Source organism: Oryzias latipes, chromosome 19 (genome assembly GCF_053564925.1).
Source record: "Oryzias latipes strain Hd-rR chromosome 19, Olatipes_Hd-rR_3.1".
In the NCBI taxonomy this organism is placed as follows: Eukaryota; Metazoa; Chordata; class Actinopteri; order Beloniformes; family Adrianichthyidae; genus Oryzias; species Oryzias latipes.
In genome coordinates, this window is record NC_136255.1 from 20,313,246 (window position 1) to 20,338,970 (window position 25,725).

The 25,725-nt window shown below is 40.0% G+C and overlaps 1 protein-coding gene and 2 long non-coding RNA genes across 3 annotated transcripts; 2 read left to right on the forward strand and 1 right to left on the reverse strand.

The window, feature by feature from the left end:
* LOC105358102 (pancreatic secretory granule membrane major glycoprotein GP2-like) lies at nucleotides 1-17,058 on the forward strand. The gene is made up of 12 exons (XM_078937432.1): nucleotides 1-93; nucleotides 1,422-1,498; nucleotides 1,615-1,748; nucleotides 1,829-1,876; nucleotides 2,010-2,227; nucleotides 11,758-11,877; nucleotides 14,849-15,033; nucleotides 15,116-15,276; nucleotides 15,454-15,705; nucleotides 15,798-15,957; nucleotides 16,029-16,131; nucleotides 16,199-17,058. Exons 2-12 carry the CDS (start codon nucleotides 1,430-1,432, stop codon nucleotides 16,288-16,290), a joined length of 1,542 nt encoding a protein of 513 aa, XP_078793558.1. The 5' UTR covers nucleotides 1-93; nucleotides 1,422-1,429; the 3' UTR covers nucleotides 16,291-17,058.
* A 3,669-nt stretch (nucleotides 17,059-20,727) lies between these two features.
* LOC144987849 (uncharacterized) lies at nucleotides 20,728-23,373 on the forward strand. The gene is made up of 4 exons (XR_013651520.1): nucleotides 20,728-21,978; nucleotides 22,531-22,708; nucleotides 22,838-22,932; nucleotides 23,090-23,373. It is a non-coding gene; the product is annotated as an uncharacterized LOC144987849 (long non-coding RNA).
* On the reverse strand, nucleotides 23,362-24,721 carry LOC144987852 (uncharacterized). Its single transcript, XR_013651524.1, has 2 exons — nucleotides 24,203-24,721; nucleotides 23,362-23,898 (listed from the first exon to the last, which is right to left on the reverse strand). It is a non-coding gene; the product is annotated as an uncharacterized LOC144987852 (long non-coding RNA).
* Between the last annotated feature and the right edge of the window lie 1,004 nt (nucleotides 24,722-25,725).

Here is a 25,725-nt window from a genome sequence, read left to right on the forward strand (position 1 = left end):
CGTTATTCGAGAAGCATTCCAGGAGGAGAAACGTTGCAGTCAGCCATTTTGGAGAAGCTGCAAGCACCTGCTGGCTGGAGGAACTTGTGAAAGGTAAGTTGAATTGACTCTAACAACTTAAGTAAGGGAAGTAGAAGACGTCATATTTATTAATGTTGTTAGTTTTCAAGGGGAAGAGCGTTTTAGTTCACTTTTCTTTATTATCGTAGTCATCAAGGTTAAGGCAATGCCCACCACTTTCGCCAAATTTGCCCCTGCCGGCCGCAGCCCTCCCCTCGACGACAGAGGTAGCACCCTAGCGCATATTTTTTGCAAACGCAAAAAAGCTTTTGAAAGCAAAAAAAAAAAGTTTTCGAAAGCAGAAAAAATTACATGTCAAAGCCGAATAAAATATTATTGAAAAGCAAATATTTAATATTTTCACTTGCAACTTAGAAAGTTTTGTGTGCAACATGGTGGCAGAAATATCACTCCATGTTTTACACGCTCTCTGTGTAGAAAACGCGGGAGGAAAGTATGCGGGGGGTGGGGTGACCAACTTGCAGCTGCAGATGACGTGAACAGGTGTCTGACCCTGAGAGGGAAAGCAGCAGAGGGGCGGGGCTTAGAGTCATCACATATGATTACAGAGCCTAAAATACACATTGCTGCCTCCAAGTTAATAAATGATCATTTTTATTTATAAGATCATGTTTTATTGGGTCTACTTGGTTATTTAAAGAAATAAGAGGAAAAAATGTGTGAACGAATCTGTGCTAAAGTGAAGTTGTTTAAGTCTAGGAACCACAAGCTACAAATTTCTAAGGTCCAGAGATACATTTTGGTGGTCACAAATGATAAAAGTTTCCAATTATGAACACAGAAACAAAAAAAGTAGCCCAATAGACTTAAAATTGAGCAAGTTATTAATAGTTTACGTCTAGCTGATCGCCTTGTTTTGCGGCTAGTAAATAATGGGAAAACTTGGTAATCACAGCTAGACACATTAAGGATTTTTGTCTCTTTTAATACCACATCTTCCCTATCTGTGCTCTAAACACCATCAATTTGTAACATGACATGGTAAAGTGATTCTGAAGGTTTTAATGGTTTTTAGAGAAATGTTCATTTAATGTTATACCATGGTCCAGGTGAATACTCGATTCTGATTGGCTGAAGGGTTAATAGCCGAAGTATGCATTATCAATTTTTAACGCACGGCGTGGACGCCTGAACCGGTTAATGCATACTTTGTCGGCCATTAACCCTTCCTTATTCTACAACGTATCAGAGCCTTTTGGAGAAAAACAAACTGTACATCCAAAATGAATGCATATTTTAAAAGTAAATGATGTATTCCTTTCTAGAAATGTTGCCAAAATAAAAATTAGTCTTAAAAATATCTTTTTTTGTGGGATTGTGTTTTGTGACTGCTCCCACAGTGAGGACGATGGAGTTCTCTGCAGAGGGAGATCCATTCAGGAGAACAAGGAGGTGTCGGTCATTTCACCTTCCACAGGTGTGTACTTCAGGATCAAAACTGTATCAAAAAATGGGATTTTTGAATGTAAACTGTGTTTTCCTGAAAGGAATTCCAGATCAGACATGAATATGAATTAGGTTTATTTCTGCCAGGTCCCCTGGTGCAGCTGGTGGGTAGCAGCAGCAGGAAAGAAGGGCGAGTGGAGGTTTATTTCCATGGAGACTGGGAGGCACTCGGGTTGGAACGACCTGAACGTGGCTGTGATGTGCAGACAACTGGGACACAGGTTTGTGCAAACATGGAGAGCTCAGGGAAAAACATTTCATGGAATGACTCGTGTCTCCCACGCCTCCTCCTCACTGGCAGAGCGACAGCAGCTTTGGTCAGGGGAAAGGACCCCTCCACCTGGACCAGGTGAGGTGCACAGGGAAGGAGGAGTCTCGGAGGGTAAATCCCACACTTCCTTCTGTATCAGTTATGGGAAAAAGCTGCTCACTCAGACTCAGCTCCTTATTTATTTATTTTTAACCCTAACCTCGTCCTGCAGGTTTGGCAGCGATCCCACCATCCATGTGGTGATTGTCGAGGAGTCGGAGCAAACGCTGACACTTGAGTGGGTGGTGCTTGACAGGAAGTTCAGGGGACAGAGCGGCGGTCACGACTTGCTGAAGCTGCTAGGCACCAAGGATCACTTTCTGACCTTTGACCCCAACACTAACACAACCTGTCTCCCCAGTACTGATAGGGGAGAAGAAGAAGAAGAAGGTAGGTTACCTGCTTCTTGTGTTGTCATGGTTACTATTGGATGGGTAGGACCAGGTGTGAATATGACAATTTAGTGGAAAATAGCACAAACTCTAATTTTCTTTAAACTGAAAATTAATTTTTTTAAAAACACCAAGGTAAGGATCAAAGCTATTGAAATGATCAATTTTTTTGCGTGTCATAGGATGTTTTTGAAACATAAAAAATAAGAATGCCTCATGAAATATCTACAAATTATAAATGAACAGAAAGCCCAGATTTGTTTATATTTTCATTTTCTTTAAACTGAAAATGAATTTTAAAAAAAACAAAGATAAAGTTCAAAACTATTGAAATGATCCGTTTCTTGTATAAAAATATGTCAAAGCAATTTTTTGAAGATTAATAAGATTACATTTTATTTAAAAGGACACCCAAGGACACTGTACAGATGGAAGATAACACAATAATATCACAACATGTTGAAAATAATAAGTTTAAACCGTTGATAAAATCAGATTGAAATTTGTGATCAGGGAAAGCAGATTTAAACAGATGGATTTATAGTCTGGATTTAAAAATTGGAGTCGATGTCACAAAGGTCTGGGGGGAGAGAGTTCCAGAGTTTGGGAGCCGAGTGGCTGAAGGCACGGCTCCCCCCCACGGTGACCATACGGGCGGAGGGAGGGAAAGCTGAGGGGAAGAAGAGCAGCAGGTCAGGGTGGAGGTGCAGCTGCTGGGGGAGAATTCTGCAGAGTCCAGATCAGAGGAGTTTCTATCAAAGTATGAAGAGAGAAATCAATGAGTTCTATCGTTAGAGGAGACATCACGTGATTCCTCATGGGAGTAGAGCACCGCCATCTTGGTGAGGTCAAGTCACTGCTGCAGTGCATGCATGTGAACACATTTCTAGCAAAACGCCAGTTCATAGTGCGTGTTTCAACTGCCAAAATTGGAGAAATGAGTCCAAGAAGGAGGAAGGCATAACATTTGACAGGTAAGTACTCAATTTTTTTTCTTTTAATGCTTCATTAATAGTACACATGTGGTCCAGTGGTGGCGCAGTGGTTAGCGCTCTTGCCTCACAGCAAGAAGGCCCCGGTTCAAGTCCCGGCTGGGGGACATGAAAAACACAACATCAATGGGGGACCTTTCTGTGTGGAGTTTGCACGTTCTCCCCGTGCATGCGTGGGTTTTCTCCGGGATCTCCGGCTTCCTCCCACTGTCCAAAAACATGCTTCATAGGTTAATTGGCAACTCTAAATTGTCCACAGGTGTGAGTGTGAGAGTGAATGGGTGTGTGGTTGAAGATATTCTACCCTGGCGACCAGTCCAGGGCATCCCTTGCCTACGCCCAAGTGGCCGGGATAGGCTCCGGCAACCCCGTGACCCCGAAAGGGAATAAACGGTCAAGAAGATGAATGAATGTTGACATGCATGATGCTGCAGGGCTATTAGCATGATACATGATGTACGTATAATTTGCTGTCGACATAAATGTAAACTTTATTTTGTTAAACCTAAATACAGTATACTAGGATTAGTATATTATAGTAATATAGATTTATACATTTCTGACTCAGTGACTGAACATTTCTTGTAGGTTTCCAATGGATTCAGACTTATGGAAAAAGTGGGCCTTTGCTATCAACAGAGCTAACTCAGATGGATCACTGTGGTATCAACTAGCAATACAGTCTGGCTATGTTTAAAACATTTTCTGGAAACAGATTTTGATAAGAGGCCAGACTGTTCACTCGAAACCCACACACATGATGTGCGTATATATAATATATTATGTAAATAATTATGTTTATGTATAAATATATACAAATTAAATAAAAGCTACTTAGATGCCACCGAAGGCTATAAAGCAGTCATGTGGACGCCAACGACCTCACCAAGATGGCTTTGCGCTCGGCCAGGCTTCCCAAGCGGCGTGTCTCCTCTGGTGATAGAACTCATTGAGATAATCACACAAAAACAGAAATTGTAAGACACTTTTTTTTCTTGGTTCTCAGGAGGATGTTACACTCAAAAAGTGTATTTACATGATAGAGGCTCCTTAAGGAGCTCATCTGTGCCTCTGAAAGTACTATAATAATAATAATAATAAATGAGGTAAATTCCGCCTCCTCAGATTTCCATTAGCCGTACTGAATGTTTTAGCCGTAGTACACTAGACTAGTATACTTCTGTTAACACATCATCAGAGACTTAGCATAAAGATCAATCATTTAAAATGAATGTTTACATGACGCATTTTTATTCTGATCAGGCCTTCATTCCGATTACTTTTGTCCAGGTAAACACAGCTGAGGCTTCAACATCCCATCACTACAGCCAGCCTTCAGCTCAGTGAACAGAGGTTCAGGCACTTACCTCCGGAACCCGTATATGGTCACCACCGCTGGTGTTGATGCGTCAACAATGTCAGGGATGATATCCCTCTCCCTAAAAAGGGGAAGGGTCCTCCCTGGAGTGGGGTAGGGTGGGGGTGGGGGGGGAAGCTATGATTACACTTCCTGGTAAATGTGGAGGGTTACCGAAGGCCAGGACCGACTCCCCTGGCCGTGCAGCAGCAGTGCTGCCGAACTGCAGAATGGGCAGGGGAAGCAGTGGGAGGGCGATGAAGACAATGCAGATTCTTGACACCACCTACTACATCAGAGAAGATCTCTGCTTGATTTATATACAGCTCTCACTCCCTCAGTAAAGCCCATATTATCACCATATAAGGGAGTTAAAAAAGGGGGAGGAAAAAAGCTTCAGTTCTTTAAGATGTAGTTTCTTAACTTTTTTTTTTCTACTCAAAAACAGCAACTGGCTGCTGTGCGTTGTCACGGTAACACAATAACGCGCCCACCACTTAACCGCTATTTGTGGGAAAAAAAGCGATCAAAAATATTAATGATAAAGGACTAAAACTTGCTAAAAATTTCATTCTTTTGTACGTTTCCATGATATAAACGGTTTAATGGCCTTAGAAATATGTATTATTAGCATTAACGTTCCTTAAACAACCGTTTGTTCGCAAGCTAGCAGTAGGCGCACTTTACCAAATCTTCACTTTGAACAAAATCATTCAAATAGGGCTGTAATTTTTCACTGAAATGATACCTCACAATTAAGTGTGTTGTATATTTTAGAATCAATTTTTTATATCTTACTGGGTTACCAACCTATTGTTGAAGCCGATGACGATGCATCACTTTGTCTTGCCGCCGCCATTTTGACTCGTCTAACGTAGCTTAGAGGACCTTTTGTTTTTATTCAAATACAAACCACGTGGTCCATATTTTTTTCTAATGCCTCTCTCATCTTAAGTGGGAGAACTTTTGGGGGCTGATTAAATACTTTGAATATGACAACTGGAATGAGCAAAGTTGATTTGCTTTTTCTCGTGTTTTGGGTAGTGCCTTCAGACAACCACAGCTGTGAACTGACTCTAAAGTAAAGTGGGTTGAAAAGAAGAAAGGAAAGGGGAAAAAGGAGAGGAAGAACACACATTCTCACAGATTAATTAATGTGGATGAGGGCGATGTTGGCCTCCTCATCCACATGTTTGATGGTGGCATGAAACCGATCTCCACTCTTCAGCTCCACCTGGAAATCAGTGAGGACACAATCAGACCTATTTTCTGTTCTTCAAACTATGACGAATTGAAGTTTTAGTAAAACTACGTTGCTGTCACTCACCTGCACTCTGCAGCTCCCCCGGACGACTTGGGCAGTGGTGATAATATCACCGTCATCCGTTATGATGAACCCAGTCTGTGTCAGCCAAAGCGCCTCCCTCCTGAAGAAGGGCTGACTGGGGTGGGGGGATGACAATCTATGAGAGCAGTGGAAACAAATCCATTTTCTTGTTGCTCAAAATGGATAGCTATTAAACTTATTTATTATAGTTAATATTATCTTATTATACTCTGAATGTCAGAATCCAGCTTCTGCTCAGATGTGAGATGCATTTTTGCCAGTGACACCCCCGAGTTTCTGTGCTGAAAGAAAGCAGGGAATAGCTTCAGTCAGTAATGAAAATGAATAAAAAAACACCAAGATAAAGTTCAACACCTTTTAAAATGATCAGTTTCAATGCTCAATGTCTTATTAAATATATATATACAAAATAATTTAAATTAATCAACACTGGCCGCCGCTTTCCAAACTCCGCCTTGACGCCGGTGGTCATAGAGCAGCAGGTCAGGGTAGAGGTGCAGCTGCTGAGGCAGAATTCTGCAGAGACAGACAAAGTCCAGATAGAGGAGTTTCTACCAGAGAATGAAGAGATAACTGTAGCCACGGCTGTCTGGATTTACTGAACATCTTCAATTGTTGTGGGAAAAGTACAAGAAGTTGTTGTGCTTTGTGTTCATGACACATTTTCATCTGCATATCTACACAAAACCAGTAAATGGTCTTTGGTCTTCAACCGAACCACCAGCGATGACCATGAACGCATCACAGCATCTAAACCAAACTTCAACATGTAGAACTTCTAAAAGCTGCTGCTGATTGAAAACATCTGTGGTGAGAACATCAGCAAACCGAGCATACGAATGCTTTAGTTAAAAAAGGAACTCCACTTCACTTTAGATGTGCTTCAGGAGCATTTAAGAGACCAACTACATTACTCCCCCCCCCCCCCCCCTTATTAATATAAGAATAGGAGGTCTTTTATCTTTCAATCACTCATATGACTTTTTAAATTAAATTTCGATTGGCTGCTGGGTTTATTATTATTCATTATTGATGTTTTATCATCATGTATTATTATTGGTGTATTATTATCACTATGTATTAATATTATGTATTATTGGTTTATTATGTATTATATATTCATATTGTTGACTTACTATTGGTATATTATTATTAATATTGAGTTATTGTTGGGCTTTTCTACATAATTTAAATTACATGTCAGATCTAAAACTTCTAATGTTTAGAAATTATTTTTAAAAAATTATTTGTAAAACTTTTTGTCCTGCAACTGTGCATTTTTCATTAAAGTTTAAGCTTTTAAGTCTGACTGTTTCTCTTATTTAACAACAAATTATGTATATATAATATATTATGTTAATAATTATATCTCTGTATAAATATAAATAGATAAAATAACAGCTACTTGGTTGCCACCAAAGGCTATAGAAATCATTGTCATGTGGGCGCCAACGACCTCACCAAGATGGCGATGAAGACAACGCAGATTTGAGCAGATTCTTGACACCACCTACTACATCAGAGAAGATCTCTGCTTGATTTATATAAAGCTCCCACTCCCTCAGTAAAGGCCAGAACATCACCAGAGACAAACATGTCAGGACGAATTGACATTTTAGTAAAACAACGTTGCTGTCACTCAGCTGCACTCTGCAGCTCCACTGGACAACATGGGTGCAGGTAATCACATCTCTATCATCTGAGATGACAAGTCCTCAACCTGTGCAGCGCTTCACCTCCCTCCTAGTGACTATACTAGTTGTATATACTACTTTTCACTCGGTTTTATTCTGATCAGACTTTTCCCAAACTTTAACTTTAGATTCACGCAGAAACATTAAAAATTAGGGGTGTGTATTGGTAAGAGTCTGGTGATATGATGCGTAAACCGATATTGTACCGGAACTCATTTTCTTTTTTTAAAGATGACTTGAAAAAAGCTCTATCTGAATTTCATGATCACAATGTTAAGCACTGCGACTGAATCTCATTTCTAAGTTGCTTTTACCCAAACAATTTTATAGGGCTTTTATTTTGGTAAGTTAAAACATGGAAAGGGAACAGTCAACATTATCTGATTTCCACAACAAAATATATTTCAGTACAAGAAAAAAATGGAATGAATGTGCCTCAACCAATAAGGTTCTAAAAGTTTAATTGGGGAAATAAAGTGCTGTTCATTTTCAACATTGCTTAATGTAACTTCTCCAACTTCTCCAGTACTTTTAAGCGGTTCAGGAGTCTGAATGGTGCTTCAAAAGAAAAAAAAAAGGGGTGAGAAAACATTACTTTCCAGAAACAATAAAGGGATGATGAGGTAGCATAAGAGGATGCAGGAGAGTTTCTTTAATCTAGCTAAGATGTTTTGTTTACATGCCAGTCTGCATTTTGGCCGATGCTACGCGCTTTAGCCACGGTGCAGCTGCACTGCTTCACTCGTTTTATCTGCGAAGCACCGCAATCCGCGTTTTTATATGTAACTGGCAGCAACATGGCACAGACTTTTGGTTCGGTACTATCCCAAGTTAAAACTAAGTAGTTCATGTCTCATTACAACAGAACAAGCTGGTTCTCGCTGAGACCTTGTAGTGGTCTTGCGTGGTTTAGAGCTGCTCAAAGAGGCTCAGTGGGCGATGCTGGCATCTAGCAGTTGTAGGTTAAATTGGATAACGAGTCAGATACTGAAGGACGCTCATACATAATTACTTAAATATCGTCCTGATAGTGTTGTGAATCAATGCAAATATTTCCAAATGAACTATTGCGATGTATCGCCCAAACTATTATTTCTAACGACCATAGTTATGGATGCTGAGCTGATAAGCCCCGCCCTTGATCCCTCTTTCTACACTCGAACTTGCATGAGTTTGACACAAGGGGGGGGGGGGGCATAAATGTTAAAACGCTTATCTGTAGCGATAAAGAAAACATTTAAAGTGACTTATTTTTGGTTCCAAATTGAAACTTTTTGAAAAATGTGCAGAATGACAAAACAAATGTGTGTACCAGACCCAGCTGTTAAGAATTACACACACACAAACTTTGATGAGCCCATGAAAACTAGGAAAACTAGGTGTGTGGCAGCTAATAGGACTTAAACTTTAAGTTTAATTTTAAATACGTGACGCCAACAATAAAATCCAGCCTTGGGCGCACTTGAAAGCAGCAATGTGACCTCTTCTATTCCTCCACACCTGAGCTGATGTGCTACACGCTGGATGGGGCAAATCAGGGAGCTTGTGCAATGTGCATGTACCGTTGTGATTGACAGCGATTTAAAAGGAGAAATTCTCAGAAATGAAATAATTAAGGTTTTATTTTATTACATTTGTTTTCTTTCATAAGAAAAATGCCACAGGTACATGTCAAAAACAAAAAAAAACTTGATTTTCATCTGAGGGGACCTTAAAACTATAAATCAAATAACATTGTTTTTTAGATGTAAAGGTTTATGCTTTTCATTTGATCGGTTTTCCCTTCAAGGCATTTACTGTCCAGCAAACAGTCACTATGAGCTGTGTGGAACAGACTGTGGTCACACCTGTGTCTCCTGCTTTCCACTGTGGTATGGCTTTATTATTATGATGTGGAAAGATGGAAACCATCTTGAAAGATGGTTGCTCTGAGCGATGTGAATGTTTTGCCTCTGATGTTGTGCACTGTGCCGCTGCATCCGGTGGCGCCCTGGCTCATTTCCAGGGAACATGCTCTTATATCATTACTGAGACTGGGAGTCATGGCAACAATCACACCCAGTTTGAGGTTGTAGCCACCAACAATCACCGTGGCAATGACCATGTGTCCTTTGTGTCATCAGTGGACATACATTTCTCTAAAGATGCAGAGAGTGCATAGCTCAAGTGTCAACACAGGAAGGCTTTATAGTCTTTAATGCAGCTGACCTTATTGTCCAATTTGATGGCCAGAGTACTCTATTGGTCAGAATGAGTCAGCACTATCAGAATAAAGTCAGTGGGATGTGTGGGAACTTCAACGGAGATCCTTCAGATGATAAAGTGAAACCGAGTGGCACACTCGCCCAAAATGACACTGAGTTTGGACACAGCTGGAAGTCACCAACCAGTCAGCCAGGGTGAGCTTCTGAGCACAAGCATCATACCATCATACAGTGTGTGAAGAAACTGGATTGTCTAGAAAGGACTGTATTGTATTAGTTCGTAACCCCGTCAGTTTCTTGCACACAGAAATAAATGAATAACGACTCAGAGACAGTTACTTATCTTTTGTGAGTTTACTCCGCACAAAGACCACAGATTTTTACGCAGGGTTACAGACAGATAAACATGGTGCATTCAAAAGTCCGAACAAAGGAGTTCAGAAAAAGGCTTGGCATATATACCTTGCATTTGCATATTCAGAACCTCATTCGATGGATCATGGTGTGAAAAACCCACCCACCGACTGTTGCAGGCTAGATGTTCGAAGGTCAGAGCACCTAAAGTGTCAGACCTCTCTGAGGTTATCACAGACATTTGCCAGAAAACATACACCAGAACACACAAAGATGAAAAGGGAGGATGTTAAAGGAATGTTTGCGAGACAATAGTCTTGGTTGTGCTCTGTCTGGAGTGTACAGTGATCCCTTGCTATATCACGGTTTACTTTTCACGGTTTCGCTACTTCACGGATTTGGATTGTGCATTGTGTTCTGCATTCTGATTGGCTAAAAAGTCACTCAGCGAGTAGCTCAAGAATGGGACCCTTTGATGAGCCGTTCATTACAGTTCTCCAACATAATCGATGGGGGCATGTCGGTGTATAAGGATCTTTAGCAAAGAAGAAAAAAGAGCGACAACAACTGCCTATCACTATGTTCCTCTCCCGAACAAACACACCTGCAGCTGCACCGCGGGCTTCAAAAGGAAAAAACGCTGCAGAGGATGCAGCGGCTCAGTATGAAGAGCAGTGAAAAAGAAGACCGGAGTCACTATCTGTCCCACTGTACTTTTTTATTTTTTTCATAATCATTTTAAATTTTCCTCCGTTTAATCCACTCGGGTCGCAGTGGGCGGGGCTAATCTCCGCAATTTAAAGCCTTCTGTTCTTATCGATGATTGAAATTATTATTTGACAGCACACTACAGAAGTTATTTGTTGAAAAAACGTTTCTAAAGTACTTTTATTCTTTAAAAAAACAATTGATTTAGCCTGTTAAATGGTTTGTTCTTTCTTTTCAATGTATAATAGTGTATTTCATTGTATAATAATTGTAAAAAAAAATAAAGGTTTCTACTTCACGGGTTTTGCTTATCACGGGTTCTATTTGGAACGTAACCCCCGCGATAATCAAGGGATCACTGTAATATAATTTTGAGATGATAATACATAGTGAATCGAGTTTAAGCCATTAATGTGATAAAAGGTAAAAGTTAGTATAAATGTAAAAGGGAGTTTCTAACTATTCTGTTTCTAATCACTCCTAACACAGTGTTTTATTGGTGCTGTATCAGACTATACATCTGTAATTTTTCTCCAGATGTGGATCCACTGATGAAATAAATGAAGATGGACACTGTCGTTTTTCACAAGAATACTCTGAACTCTGCAGCATCATCACCAACACCAGTGGTCCATTCAGCGCCTGTCACCTGCACTCTGACCCACAGCCATTTTTCTCTTCCTGCGTCTATGATCTCTGTCTCTACTCTCCAGCCAATGGCATGCTGTGTTCTGCAGTTTCAGCTTATGAGAAAACTTGTTTTAGGCTTGAACATCCCAGAATGGCGCCCTGCTTTACACTGTGGTATGGCTCTACTATTATGATGTGTCCTTATACCATATGCAGACAATAACACCTATCACTTTCTCAGCCTTGTCAGATCCCTGTGAACAGCTGAACTGTGCAGAACATGAGTGGTGCGGGAAGAAAAATGGAGAGTACGGCTGCTTCTGCGATGAGCACCATCATAGACCAAACAATGAGAGCTACGGTGAGGTCAATGGCTTGATCAGGGGTGAATTTTTACTGTACTTTAATGCCCAGCACTATTGTTCTATCAATGTCATCTGACATCAGAAAACCTGATATGAAAATGTTCAGCTCTGACTGTTAACAGGCCAGCAGGTGGCGTCCGTGATCTAATGCTGAGCAGCTTTTTCTGGTGATTGCACCAAATAATGACAAGAATACTAGAGATGACACTTCTCAGTGTCATGGTACTTTATAGCATCAGTATCTACAGAATGCAATCCTGCAGACTGTGCAGAATCAGAATATTTTATTATTATTATGCAGTGCACAACAAAATTGTTTTCAGCAGCTCTTTTTCAGTACGACGGAGTATTAGGGCCACCAAAAAAAAAAAATTACGGCCACCAAAAAAAAAAAAAGTAAAATTACGAGATTTTATCTCGTAAATTTAGGAGATAAAAACTCGTAATTTTAGGAGATTACAGTGGAAGTGAATATATGCATAGCAGCAGGTGAATGCCGTGCAGCAGCAGATCAGACCGACTAAACTTTGTTGAACAGGTGAGCTGAATGTTTATTGATAACGTTCCAAATGTCTGGAAGCTCATTTGTTTGATTTACGATTCATTAAAGTTGTATTTATTGATGGTTGGTTTCCAGGATCTCTGCAGCCCGATGAAGCCATCGGGTCTCCCCGCAGCTGTCCGCTTGTTGAATCCTTTCTTCCTCCACCAAAGACAAGAACTCTACGTCTGTGTGACGCTTCCGTCACACAAAAGGAGGAGCACTTTTTTGGCATTTTCAATGTTCTAAAGCTAATATAAAAGACAATTTTCATTCCTCTTTATTGTTTTATGCTGAAACGGGACATTTCATCTGCAGGAGGGGGCGTATGTAACCAATGAGTTATATCACTAGAGGAGACACGCCCGCTTTAGAAGCCTGGCCGACGGTGGCGGAGCGCGACGCCATCTTGGTGAGGTCGACGACGCCCACATGACATTGATTTCCATTGATTTAAGTGGTGTCTAAGTAGCTTTTATAAACTGTATATATTTTTAGATTTAAATATATTTATACATATATACAAATATATTATATTTTATGTATATAATGTATATATAGATACATAATTTGTTGTTAAAGAAGAGAAACAGTCAGCCTTAAAAGCTCAAACTTGAATGAAAATGCATTGTTGCAGGACTTCTTACAAATAAAAAAATGATTAGAAAGAATTTTTAAAATTCATTTCTAAACATTTAGAAGTTTTAGACCTCTTTGACATGCAATTTAAATTATTTAGAAAAACCCAACAATAAGTCAATAATAATAATAGTAATAATAGTAATAGTCTTCTTCTTCTTTCGGCTTTAATAGTAATAATAATAATAGTAATAGTAATAATAATAATAATAATAATCAAAAGAAGTCCAAAAGTGAACAATAGATTTACCCTAAAAAAACAATCTGGCCTCTTATCAAAATCTGTTTCCACAAATGTTCTGAACATATCCAGACTGTATTACTAGTTGGTACCACAGTGATCCATCTGAGTTAACTCTTTTGATAGCCAAGATCCACTTTTTCCTGAAGTCTGAGTCCATTGGAAACCTGACTCAGTCACTGAGTCAGAAATGTATAAATCTGTATAAATAGCCTAGTATGCTGTATACAGGTTTAGCAAAATAAAATGTACATTTATATTGACAGCAAAATAAATGTACATCATGCAGCATGTTGATAATAGCCCTGCAGCATCATGCATGTCAACATGTGTTCTATTAATGAAGCCCCTGCAGCCTTAAAAGAAAAAAAATTAAAATACTTACCTGTGAAATGATATACCTTCCTCCTTCATGGACTCATTTTTCTGATTTTGGCAGTTGAAACCCGCACAATGAACTGGCATTATGCAAAAAATGTGTTCACATGCATGCACTGCAGCAGTAACTTGACCTCACCAAGATGGCGGTGCCCTCCTCCCATGAGGAATCACGTGATGTCTCCTCTAGTGATATAACTCATTGTATGTAACACTGTTTACTTCCGCATTGGTGTTCGGATGACAGCTTCATGACGTAATGAGACAGATGAACTTCAGGATATGTGAATGAAAAGGAGAATAAAGGCTGCAGCGATCATCTGCACCCAAACGTGTCTCTGAGCTCCTTATTTTACTGATGAAACTCCGCTTTACTGACACTGAACCCCGGAAAGACTGCTACACGGAAAAAATCTGATTTTGAGTTGCCAAAAGATTCAGAATCTCTTTGTTTTAGACCTATAATAATCCGGAAATAAAGCTTCACAAAAGGCTCCACATACTTAATCTTCAAGCTAGGTTCCGATAAACGGACAACTTCAGTGTTTTTTCATTAATCTACGACTTTTTTCTCGTAAATTTATGAGATAAAAAGTCGTAAATTTACGAGTTTTTATCTCCTAAATTTACGACTTAAAATCTCATAATTTAACTTTTTTTTTTTTTGGTGGCCCTTTTCTTTTTTTTTTTTGAACTTTTTTTTTCTTTTTTTTTGGTGGCCCTAATACTCCGTCGTATTTTCAGTAAATAATTGCACATAGAAATTTAAAAGTGCAGCCAGAGCATTGTCAACAGAGTAGTGACAGGGGATTTATTAAGATCTAAAAGATCTAGACATCTAAAAGTATGAAAAACAGAAAGATACAGTATCAATGAACTCTGCATCCATATATATCAATGGATTTTTTAATTTATTCTGTTTATTTTTGTCTTCTGAGAATTTCTTTGGAACGATGACTTAAGAAAACGTTAAAACGCATCTCAGCCAATGAGGCAGGACAGTGGAATGAGTTTTTGTTTTATTGTATTTGCCCAGGAATGCCACAGGAACAGTGATGTGTAACGCTGTATTAAACTCTTTTTTGCCCTAAGTGATCTCATGGAATAAATGGCTTTGCAGATTGAAGTGGTAAAACAATTTCTTTTTGTGTCTTTTGGTGTCAAATAGACTCGTCCATCACCTGTGAAAACAGCTCAGGGACCATGTCTGTGTCCCGCTGCCAGCTGTTTGAGGCCGGCTTTCACTCCAGTGCTCTCCATCTTAAAGATAGCTCCTGCAATGGAACTGTTCCGAATGGAAGACTTGTTTTCCACTTTGACAATGAGGGTCATCTTTGTGGAACCGTTCTCAGGGTAAAACTTAATGGCTAACCTGTTATCAAAACTGACTAAATGGGATTGCCTTCATTAATTCCCTTTTCATTTTAATGTCCAGAGCAATGGAACCCATTTCATGTATGAGAACACCATTCAGGGGAATGTGGATACTCATGGAAGTATCATAAGCCGTCAGAAGAACGTCCATTTGCTCTTCTGCTGTTCTTACCCTCTGTCCCAGGCCCTGTCTATGGATGTGGGCATAAACCCTCTGGAGAGGTGATTGTACTGTCTGCTTTTTATGTCCATTTAAGAGACTGTTCACCCATCATCAGAACATGCTGAATCCATTTCGGGGTCACAGGGTTGCTGGAGCCATTTGATGGACACTTATAGATTCTCTAAAACATTTGATGTCATTTGATTTGAAGCTCACTTTTGCCGTCTCTTTTACAGTGTAGTGAGGAAGAAGCTTCCAGCTGGTGTTGGTGTGTATCACATGAGGATGACCCCCTATCAGGACGCAGCCTTCCGCTTCCCCTTCACCTCTAATACAAACATAGAAATGGTGGTAGATGAAAGGCTTTACATTGAGGTGCGGACTGAAGGTGTGGATCAACAACAGATTTCCACTGTTCTGGACTCATGTTGGGCGACACCAGTCAACATTGCAAACTACCCTGTTCGTTGGGATCTCATTGCTGAAGAGTAAAGAATGACTTTTTTATCTTCACCAACTATCTTAAACATCTCGTCTGTGTATCAGTCTTGTTTACTTTTTCTATCTTTTTTTATTACAGATGTCCCAATCCAGATGATGGTACAGTTGAGCTGGTACAGAATGGCATCTCCACAGTGGCTCGTTTCTCCTTCAAGATGTTCACCTTTACCAACTTCTCATCCATTTTCATTCACTGTAATGTCCACTTGTGTCTTTTGAGACACAACAACTGCACAGCTGTAAGTAAAACCTGTCAAAGAGAGACAGTATGCATTCTGCTGCTGAGAAACTAAACACTTTCTTCCTGCAGCATTGTTATCCTGGTCACCCCACGCGTTTCAGGAGGGACTTGTCCTATCATGACTCTTCAGCCATCTCAGTTGGACCACTTCATCTGAACCCACGTAGCTTAGGTAGAACACCTTGATCACCTTCCTATTGTAGATAAGGAGGAGCTTGACTAAACTTCTTTGTTTACAGGAAGGATCCAGAGCAGCAGTGCTCCAGGACAGATGACATCTGTCTTCACCCTGATCATTGTTTTGCTGACAGTCAAAATTCTGATCCAATGAGTTTAAAGAGAGCTGATGTGTTTACCAGCTCCCTTCTTAAATGTTCATTTAGGTTTTTCATTTGGGTTTGTTTTGCGTTAGCAATCAGGTGGTAGTAATAGCCTTGCATACGGAGGTAGGATCTTTTTACTACACACTGGGGTCATAATTAACTTACTGTGAATTTGAAGCTACTCATGAATAAACTCAAGCAATGGGCTGATGGGATACCATGGCTTTAGTGGGGTGTAAACTGTTTTGATGTATTGAAAATTTACAATAACTACTGTGTCTGTCAGTCAAAGAAGTCATCCTATGGTTATCTTAATTATCAAATTATTTCACTTTAATAAATATAAATTACTTGTCTTTATTTGTAGATTTTCAGTTTAATAAAAATGCATCATTTATAGTATAACAACAGTATTGTTACATTAATATTAGTACAGATTTTAAACTTGGAAGCTATACTTAAAGCTTAAGATACTATTTTTCTATTCTTCTATTAGACTTTTGTTTTCATTGTGGGCTGGAAGAGGATGACACTTGGATTGTTAATCAATATAAAATATAATAATAAATATGCTGCACAGAAGTCCAACATCTGCATTGAAGCCCTGATACATTTGTTCATCCAAACAGACATAATTTGTGAAAAAAAGAATAACCACCATCTCTGTGTTAAAAACTTAAATGTAAATATTTATTATAACTTCATCTGCAAGAGACTCTTGAAAATGATGTTTTAAAACATGCAATATTAACAGTTCACAAAATAAAACATTGTTCAGAGACAAAGTTGTGCATTGGCATTTGTTATTGAAATTACATCCATGCCTTTACAAACTCACTCCTACCTTCAACTGAACCCTGTTTTGGAGAGCAGAACATTATTTATGCTCTCCAAAACATTTCCATTATATGTTTGACATTTTCCCATTGTAACTGTTGTGCAGTTTTTAATGATACATTGATTCAATTATAAAATGATGGAATATTTATGTTTCTACTGTACTATGTACAGAATGGTGTTGCAGTCTGTCCCACCACACCATGTAGACCACAGGGACATGCAGCAAGGGAAGACAGGTGAGGTCATCATCCCCACCTGCCACCATAAAAAGTAAACTAATGTTAAAAATTAATGTGCTATAAATACAATTTGCCTTATTCTAATGCAGTTTATTATTTTTATCTTCAAAATTGCTGTAAATTTTCATTCGTTTACAACACAGGCTGCAATGAGAGGCAGTGCCTCACAGCAGATTGCAAAATTCTGTGCAAACTGGGTTGAATCATTGACCGTATGCGTAAACTGGACTGAGCTCTCCCCCTCAAGTTCTAAATAGGAAGTACCCAGTGGCACCAAGAAGCCAAAATCCCATAGACTTCTACTGAAATTTACTGCTATTATGGTACTCAGCCATTATGTTTGTCAGAATAACTATTTTAGCTCTGTCACACTTCCTCAGTCCATTTTCTTTAAACAGTCAATGGGCTGAATGTGTGACTTTAGTTTACTCTGTGTATGCTAATAATCTAATTCTTCATTTATGTTAGTTGGTTGTGTGTTTTGTTCTCTTTTTATTCTGTCATGTTTTGAGTTTGTGTCCTGTTTATTTCAAAAGGTTTCCTGTTTTGTTGTATCCAGTTTTACTTTGGTCCCCATCTACCCTTTTTGTTGTCCCCTGTGTCTCGTTTGTCTATATGTATTTAAGTCCTGTCTTTCCCTTCTTCCTGTGCTGGTCCATAGTCTGATGTTACTCGGATGTTTCTGCAGTTCTTAGTATTTTGAGTTTGTGTGCCTGCTCTGCAGTGGTGTTTTTGGTTTTTAGTTTTTGTTAATACACCTGTTAGACCTCCTGCCCCCCCCCCCCCCCCCCCCTCGTGCTTGGGTACTTCCTCAACCCCCTTTGTGACAAATTTGTATTACATTTTTACTACATTGCATTACTTTCCATATCATTTATACTGTTGTTTTTATTTGTCTATCGTCTATTTATGGTTTAGATTGGACACAAAAGCACATTGAAATACAGAGGAGGCACGATGTAGCTCTGCCATAGCAGACAGGACACTTGTGAGCTTTTCTTTGTTCTTCAGTTGTTGAGATAAAAACTGGGCGGGTGTCTGAGCCAATGTGAGCGCGTGCGTGAGTGCACACAGTTAATTTTTCTTTTTATCCAAAAAAGATTCATCCAGGCTGGTTCCATGTAGAATAATCCATAGATGGTCATCTCTATAGAGTGGGAGTCAAGCTCAAGATTTAGGTTAAATTAATCCACCACACTCCAGTCATTATTTAATTCACATTAAATTTGGTAAAATTAACAGACACCAGAATCACAATCTGCTTTATTGGCCAAGTACAGTGCATATACAAGGAATTTGGCTTTGGTGTCTAGTACTCTCGTGCAAACCAAGCATGGTAAGGTGTAAAGGGGTAAAAACAAAAAAGGAGGAATAATTTAAAAAAGTAATATGAAGATGGCTATAAGGATAAATAAACATAACTAAATAAAATGCAACAGTAGGTCCGCTGTGACGGTTCATGTTTGTGTTCCGTGCTCTCTGAGTGGTCAGGAGTTCATCAGAGTGACAGCTCGGGGGAAGAAGCTGACTTTGGTGAGTGGTTTTGGTGCACATTGTCCTAAAACGCCGCCGTGATGGGAGAAGCCTGACAAGGTATGTCCAGGATAAGAGGGGTCTTTAGCGATTCTGCCAGCCAGCTTCTGGACCCTGAACCGGTCCTGAATGGAGGGAAGGCTGGAACCAATAATGACTGGGACTGTAGGCATCAGACGGGGTCCCGCTGGACGTCGGATTGAAATCCTTTGTGTCCGTTTTTATATTCAGATTATAAGCAAACATGGAGATCATGTGATTGGAAGACTAGTTCCACTCCAGTTTTCTCTGTTCACACTGACTAAATTCATCCATCCATCCTTCTCTACCTCTCTGTAGTGCCCCTGTCCTGCTCTGAGGGCTTCACAGAGTTGGGGTACTAACGGCACACTGTCTCAGACTGACTCAGGTGCCCCCTTGTCTGAAGTGGACTGAGTTTCCACATTATGCCATGCAGTAACCACAGCTGCTGCAGAAACCTGGACCGGGAGTCCAACCCATGGTGGTTCTTCCGACAGGGCTCAGGTGCCATCGGCTGGACGTACTGAGACTGCACTGTAAAAAACGGGAAAAGTGGGCTTGTTCAATTTAAAAAATACTAAGCACGTTTGTTTAATATGAACCAATCATGTTTACCTTCAAAACATATTACAATCTTGAAGATCACACTTGATTTCTAGCAGTGTTAGATTTTTATATTTAAATCATGTTGACAAAACATGAAACAGTTTTGGTTTGGCCTTTGCCCCTTAATTTTGGACTGGTAAACCCCGTTATTCGAGAAGCATTCCAGGAGGAGAAACGTTGCAGTCAGCCATTTTGGAGAAGCTGCAAGCACCTGCTGGCTGGAGGATCTTTTAAAAGGTAGGTTGAATTTACTTAATTTAGGGAAGTGGGAGACGTCACATTTATTATTAATGTTGTTAGTTTTCACGGCGCAGAGCGTTTTAGTCCACTTTTATCTTGGTCATCAAAGTTAAGGCTGCGCGCGCCACTTTTGCCCTGCCGGCCGCAGCCCTCGAGGACAGTTAGGGGGAGGTGTGCCGAGTGTAATGTACTTTGACGCCGCAGGCAGATTCAGCGGTGATGGCAGTGAGTTCCAATGATTCACATCGCAAGGAAGAGTGGTGAGTAGTTCCACCGTGGGAATTTGCACTTCATGAGTGGGCAGTAGGCGCTCGCGGGCACGCCCCCCCCCCGCCCGGCGGAAAGTTTTTCTGGCCCTCCGTGATGAAGGTTGTCCACGAATATGTGGCTGCCTGCACTACTTGCTCCTATTCCAAGACGTCTAAGTTTACAAACATTTTTTTAATAGCATCTATTGAGTCGTAAATTTACACGTTTTTTTCTTGTAAATTTAAGAGAAACAAACTTGTAAATTGACGAGATTGTATCTACTTTGGTTTCAGCTGCTCATAAAGCGTGCACAACCACTCAAGGATGAGGTATACTGTATATATTAAGAACTACAGGAAAAAAACATAAAAACAAAATATTATCACACACATTGAAGAATTTAACTGAAAAAATGGGTATTTCTGGGGAGCAGCGAGGCTAAATGTCTTCACGTTGCTGCTCAAGCCACGCCCCCCCCCCCAGGCTCACTTTTTGGCATTTCAACGTTCCTATGCTAATATAAGAGACTACTTTCATCTTTGGTATATGTTGAAACAGGAGGTGTCATCTTGAGGAGGGAACAATGTTTACCTTCCACTTTGGTGTTGTGCGCATGACAGGTTAATGATGTAAGGTGTGTGTGTGCGTGGCGCGCGCTGCACTGCAGCAGTGACTTGACCTCACCAAGATGGCGGTGCTCCCCTCCCATGAGAAATCACGTTATTTTTCCTCTAGCGATAGAACTTATTGCCATTTTCCACAACCTTGAATAGACTTTTCCATCTGTCAAACACCAGAGTTAAGATAAGTGAGATGATGGAAACACATTCACTTTGATGCAGACTCGTTTCTATTTCTTTCTTTATTCTTTTAACCCTTTACCCTGCGACAGACTGGCGACCTGTCCAGGGCATCCCCTGCCCCCGCCTACAAGTGGCCGGGATAGGCTCCAGCAGCCCCGTGACCCCGAAAGGGAAAAATGGATTAGAAGATGAATGAATGAAATCTTTAAATCCAGTAAACACAATAAGTTATATTAATTTTATGGATGACAATTATTTTGTAGTAGGAAGCAGCTGTTAGTTTGTTACGGGTCTGGAATCATAAGCAGTGAGTCTAAGCCCCGCCTCTCTCCCTGTTCGTTGTTTTCCCCCGCGTGCAACCCCCCCTCCCCAGCGTGTTCTACAGCGCAACATACGGTCATTAAAGCAGCAAGGTGACAGGATAGTAGGGGCGCCCTAATTTCTTTCTGTCACTCATTTATTCATTTACTTTTGTTGCAGTTGTTGCTGTTTTCAATTGTTTTCGTTCCTGAACGGTTGTTTGATTGGTGTTTACTTTATTACTGACATATTTTTGTATTAAAGTTTTTACATGTTTTTTACAGTTGATCACATGTTTGCAGTGGATCACATGTTCTTTACACTTTCGCAGCTCTATTTATCTATTATTTATTTATTTATTTAATATGAATGTCATTTTAGATGCCATTTTTTTGCTGTTATTTCTGAATGCTGTTGTAGCTGCCACAGATAACTGAATTTCCTGATAAAACGCAAATTTAATTATAGTCTGGTGGGGGGCGCTCTTGGGGCGCCCTACGAGATCGCCGCTGAATGTCTTTCAAGACAAACGTTCCAACCCACAACACTACAGACCAGTCTGGTCGGCGTTCACAGCTGCAGACACGCCCCCTCCGCGCGCTCAGGCTGCTGTCTTCCTCCTGCCTATAGACCTTTTTCGCAAAAACCGGAAGTACGTCATCAACGTGTAAACCTAGTTCCGGTTTGTGCTTCGCTGGCGGAGGAATGGCAGAGCCTAGAGTGTTTTCGAAGAGCCTGAGTTGTGTTCCGAAGTTCACCAGCACCGATGTGATGAAGAGTGTGAAGATGCAATCGTCCACTAAAGGAAACAAATTGGACATGGGATATAAATTCGTCCACGAAGAGTTTATCCACCATTACCAAGGTAAGCTTCAGCTAGCTTTAGCCATAGCCGCATCACCGGTAACTCTGTGTGTTTACGTCAACTGTAAATCCTGGTGTTATTAATTTGTAATATAAGGCATCGCAGTGAATATGTTGTGTGTATGTTTAAGTGAAAAGGCATGAGATTAACATAACACCCAAAAATTTGGTGAAGCTGTAAATAAGAAATGTTAAGTTGCCCGTATGCGTGTTCATTTTGCTGCGGTTGCGGCACTTTCTTCACTTACTAGTATTATTTTTCTGAAAGTATGGTGAGCAGAAGTCCTCTTTTCCTGGACATGTCCTCTCTTTTGATACTTATATAATAAAATAACATTGAACATAGATGAAATGTAATTATATTTGCTTCATGTATGCAGCTCTGAACACCAATTACTCTCGATGAAATATCTCACAAACTCACTTCACTCCTCTTTTTTACAAACTCAAATCTGGTCACCCTATTGACAGTTATAGTTTCATGTCATTCTGAACATTGATGTAGCAACATAAGTATGTCCTAATTTTAACCTATATAATTTATTGTGTCTAGATATCACTGGACGCAGAAAGTGCCAACCTGAAAGCTTTCGTCTGCAGTTGTGTGGCTGCTAAAGGATTTTGCAATCACATAGTTGCCATCCTGTTCCAGACCGCACATTATTCACAGCTGGGTCTGCAGGCTGCTCCACCCCCCTGGCCTGCACGAGTGGCTTGCAAAGATGGCACAGGTGGGTTTGTGATCATATTGTCATTATTTTTTAAGAACGTATGTGTATCCATAACAACTCTAAATTATTATAAAAACACCCCAAGTAGTTACTACAGACTTTAATTGCTTTCTGCCTTTTACTTATAAGGGAATCCATCCTGAACCGGTTAGTGAGCTGGTGGTGCAAAAACCCAAAACAGTTGGCAGGGACGGTCAGAGGTCCACACTGTAAAAGGCATACAGGTGATTAACTTTTTGTTGCTTTGTGAGCAAGTTAAGTTTTTTTTTTTTTTAATCTTATGACTAACCAAATTATGGTTACAGCAGATATAATGAATTAAATTGAAATGTAGTTATGCACTTATGTCTAACTTTTGTGTGTTGTGTTTCTCTTGTGTAGGACCACAGCCAGATCCATATGATGGCATCTGGAAGCAGATTATGCCAGGTGCAGCCCCAACCTCTCATGGTTGTGTTGGATGGGTTTCTGAGATGGAATGAAAGAGAACTTGGATATATATTGTGGCAAATGCATGAATGCATACCTTAAATTACACTTATCTTGTCTTTAACAATCAGTTCAGCCTTCTGTCTTACTGTTGATCTGTAATGTTATTTTTTATTGTAAATGTTTGATGTTATTTGCATACCAAAAAATTAAACGAGGCACAATTTTGACCAAAATTGTTTTATTTGTTCATCTAATTTTTTTGTGTAGTCAGTCACATTTCAACAGAAAAACATTACGAATATAACAATTATATTTAATTAGATTTTAAGAATATGTGGAAACACTAAATTTTTCCATACTATTTGCACATTATACATTATTTACATACCAAACATTAATTCACTCTTCAAAACAAAAAAGTCCATGATAATTTGCCAAAACACGGCGGTTAAGCCAGATCTGATTCACACTGCCCATCAGTGTGAGCGGCACAGAGAGTTCCTGATGTGAAAGGACTTTATCCTACTGATCACTCTTTCCACCATAATTCTGAGGCGGGCCATGGCTGCGGTTTGTTCTGTTTCCTCCTTGCTGAATTGAGTTGAAAGCTTAAAAGGTGGAATGATGATCTTAGATCCAATGTCAGTTAGGAGGTCTTGAACGAGGAACTTTTGTCCGCCATGACATCGTCTCCTGGCTCCAGCAAAGGAACTTGGCTTCTAAGTCATGGATGTAATCCAAAGCCTCATCCAGAGCACCTGTGAAGATAAAGAAATTAAAAATCAGTCTTAATATATTAATGCTACCTTTCAACACAACACAGTAATCATGTTTTGAAAAGTATGTTAAGTATTTAATTACAAATACATTTCATTTATTTTTGTTAAGGAAATTACAAAATGACAAAATGCTCAAAAGTGATTAAATACATGTAATTAAAATAGGTGAGAGCATGAACATCTTTTATTATAAATATTAATTTGTTCAGGTAGAAATGCATGTATCCAATAACGGTACACATAGTTGACTAACGTTAACCAAACACATTATGAACAACCTTACCTGCAGGTGGGTGTGTCACGTAGTCGTGATCCATCTTTACTGTCTTAGCTTAGCCACCATGTCGCTAGTATCTTCACAGCTTAGCTGCATAGCCTGACGTTTGAGGTTCTGTCATATTCTGACTCCCTTCTCAAAGGATCAGTAAAGTTGTTCCAAGGGAAAATACTCGGGGCAACACCACTCTTCAGGCGACGAACGACGCAGCCGCACCACAATCCCGGAGCGAAGTTAGTAAGTGCCGGCAGCAGAGGGTGCTACCTGTGTTTACATTAAAACTATGCCCTTCATCTCTTCGGATCGCCTATATCCATTTGGGTTTCAGGTTTGGATCCACAGGAAAATAATGAAATGAAAGGTAAGGCTGTTTTTGGTTGGAAGACGAACAGCCTGGAACGCAACAGAGACTGCAACTCTTCGACTCTGCCATTCTTCATATCTGCTGCTACGCTAACAGGAAGTTGTTTTACACGTCATTGACGTATTTCCGGTCGAAAAATGCGGAAGTGTGAAAAAGGTCTATTCGCTATCTGACGGTGTTAAGGCACCACGACAATCTTAGAGCATCATAGTTATTTTACTAAAACACAGAGAGCCGCAGCACAGGGAGGGAAGACCCGCATGCGGGTCACTCCATACGCCCCACAGTACGCCCCACAGTTAGAATAATGAGACACATGGACATCCGGTTATGTGAATGAAAGTAACGCAGGGGTCCTCCACACACAAATGCGCCTCTGAGCTCCTTGCAATATGAAACTCCGCTTTGCCGGTAAATGACAAGAATCTGATTTTGAGTCACCAAAAGGTTCAAAATGTCTTTCTTTTTGAAACAAATCCGGAAATAAAACTTCACAAAGCTTTATTTAAAAAACACTTCCAATTTTACAAGATTCTTTCTCATAAATTTACGGCTAGATAGTTTAACAGTTATGATGTTTTTGTCTCGTAAATTTACACCTTAAAAGTTGGAATTTAACAATTTGTTTGTAAACTGGTGTTTTATGAAATAATTTTTTGCAGGTTCGAGGGAGGTAGGCACTGAGCAGAAACAAATGACTCAAAGACTGCAAGCTAGAATAAAATGTGTCTTTTTATTCCCCGCTTCAAAACAGTCACACAACATAACACAGGAGTTTAAGCCATGCAGTTTCAACAGAAAACATTTCATCTGCCCCTACCGTGACACACGGACTGGAGAGCCAACAGTCCCGATAGAGTGGCTTGAAACAAAACTCCGGCTGGGCGTTCGTACGTAACCCACAGCAGACTCTGAATAAAGTTGGGCTTCCTTATCTTTTATATTCTTTGATGAGCGTGAGGAAAAGGAGGGCCGGTCCCTTCCCGCAGGCTCACCCTGCAAGTAGACTCATCCTATACCATCATAAACATGTCAGACTATCTTCTACAGAGCACTCCTTTTACGGGTCAGTAACAGGATACAATTCTAAACCTTGTCAGGATATGCTCTACAGAGTCCTCCCTTAACAGGATAAAACTTTATATTAAACATTCCTTTTGGGGGT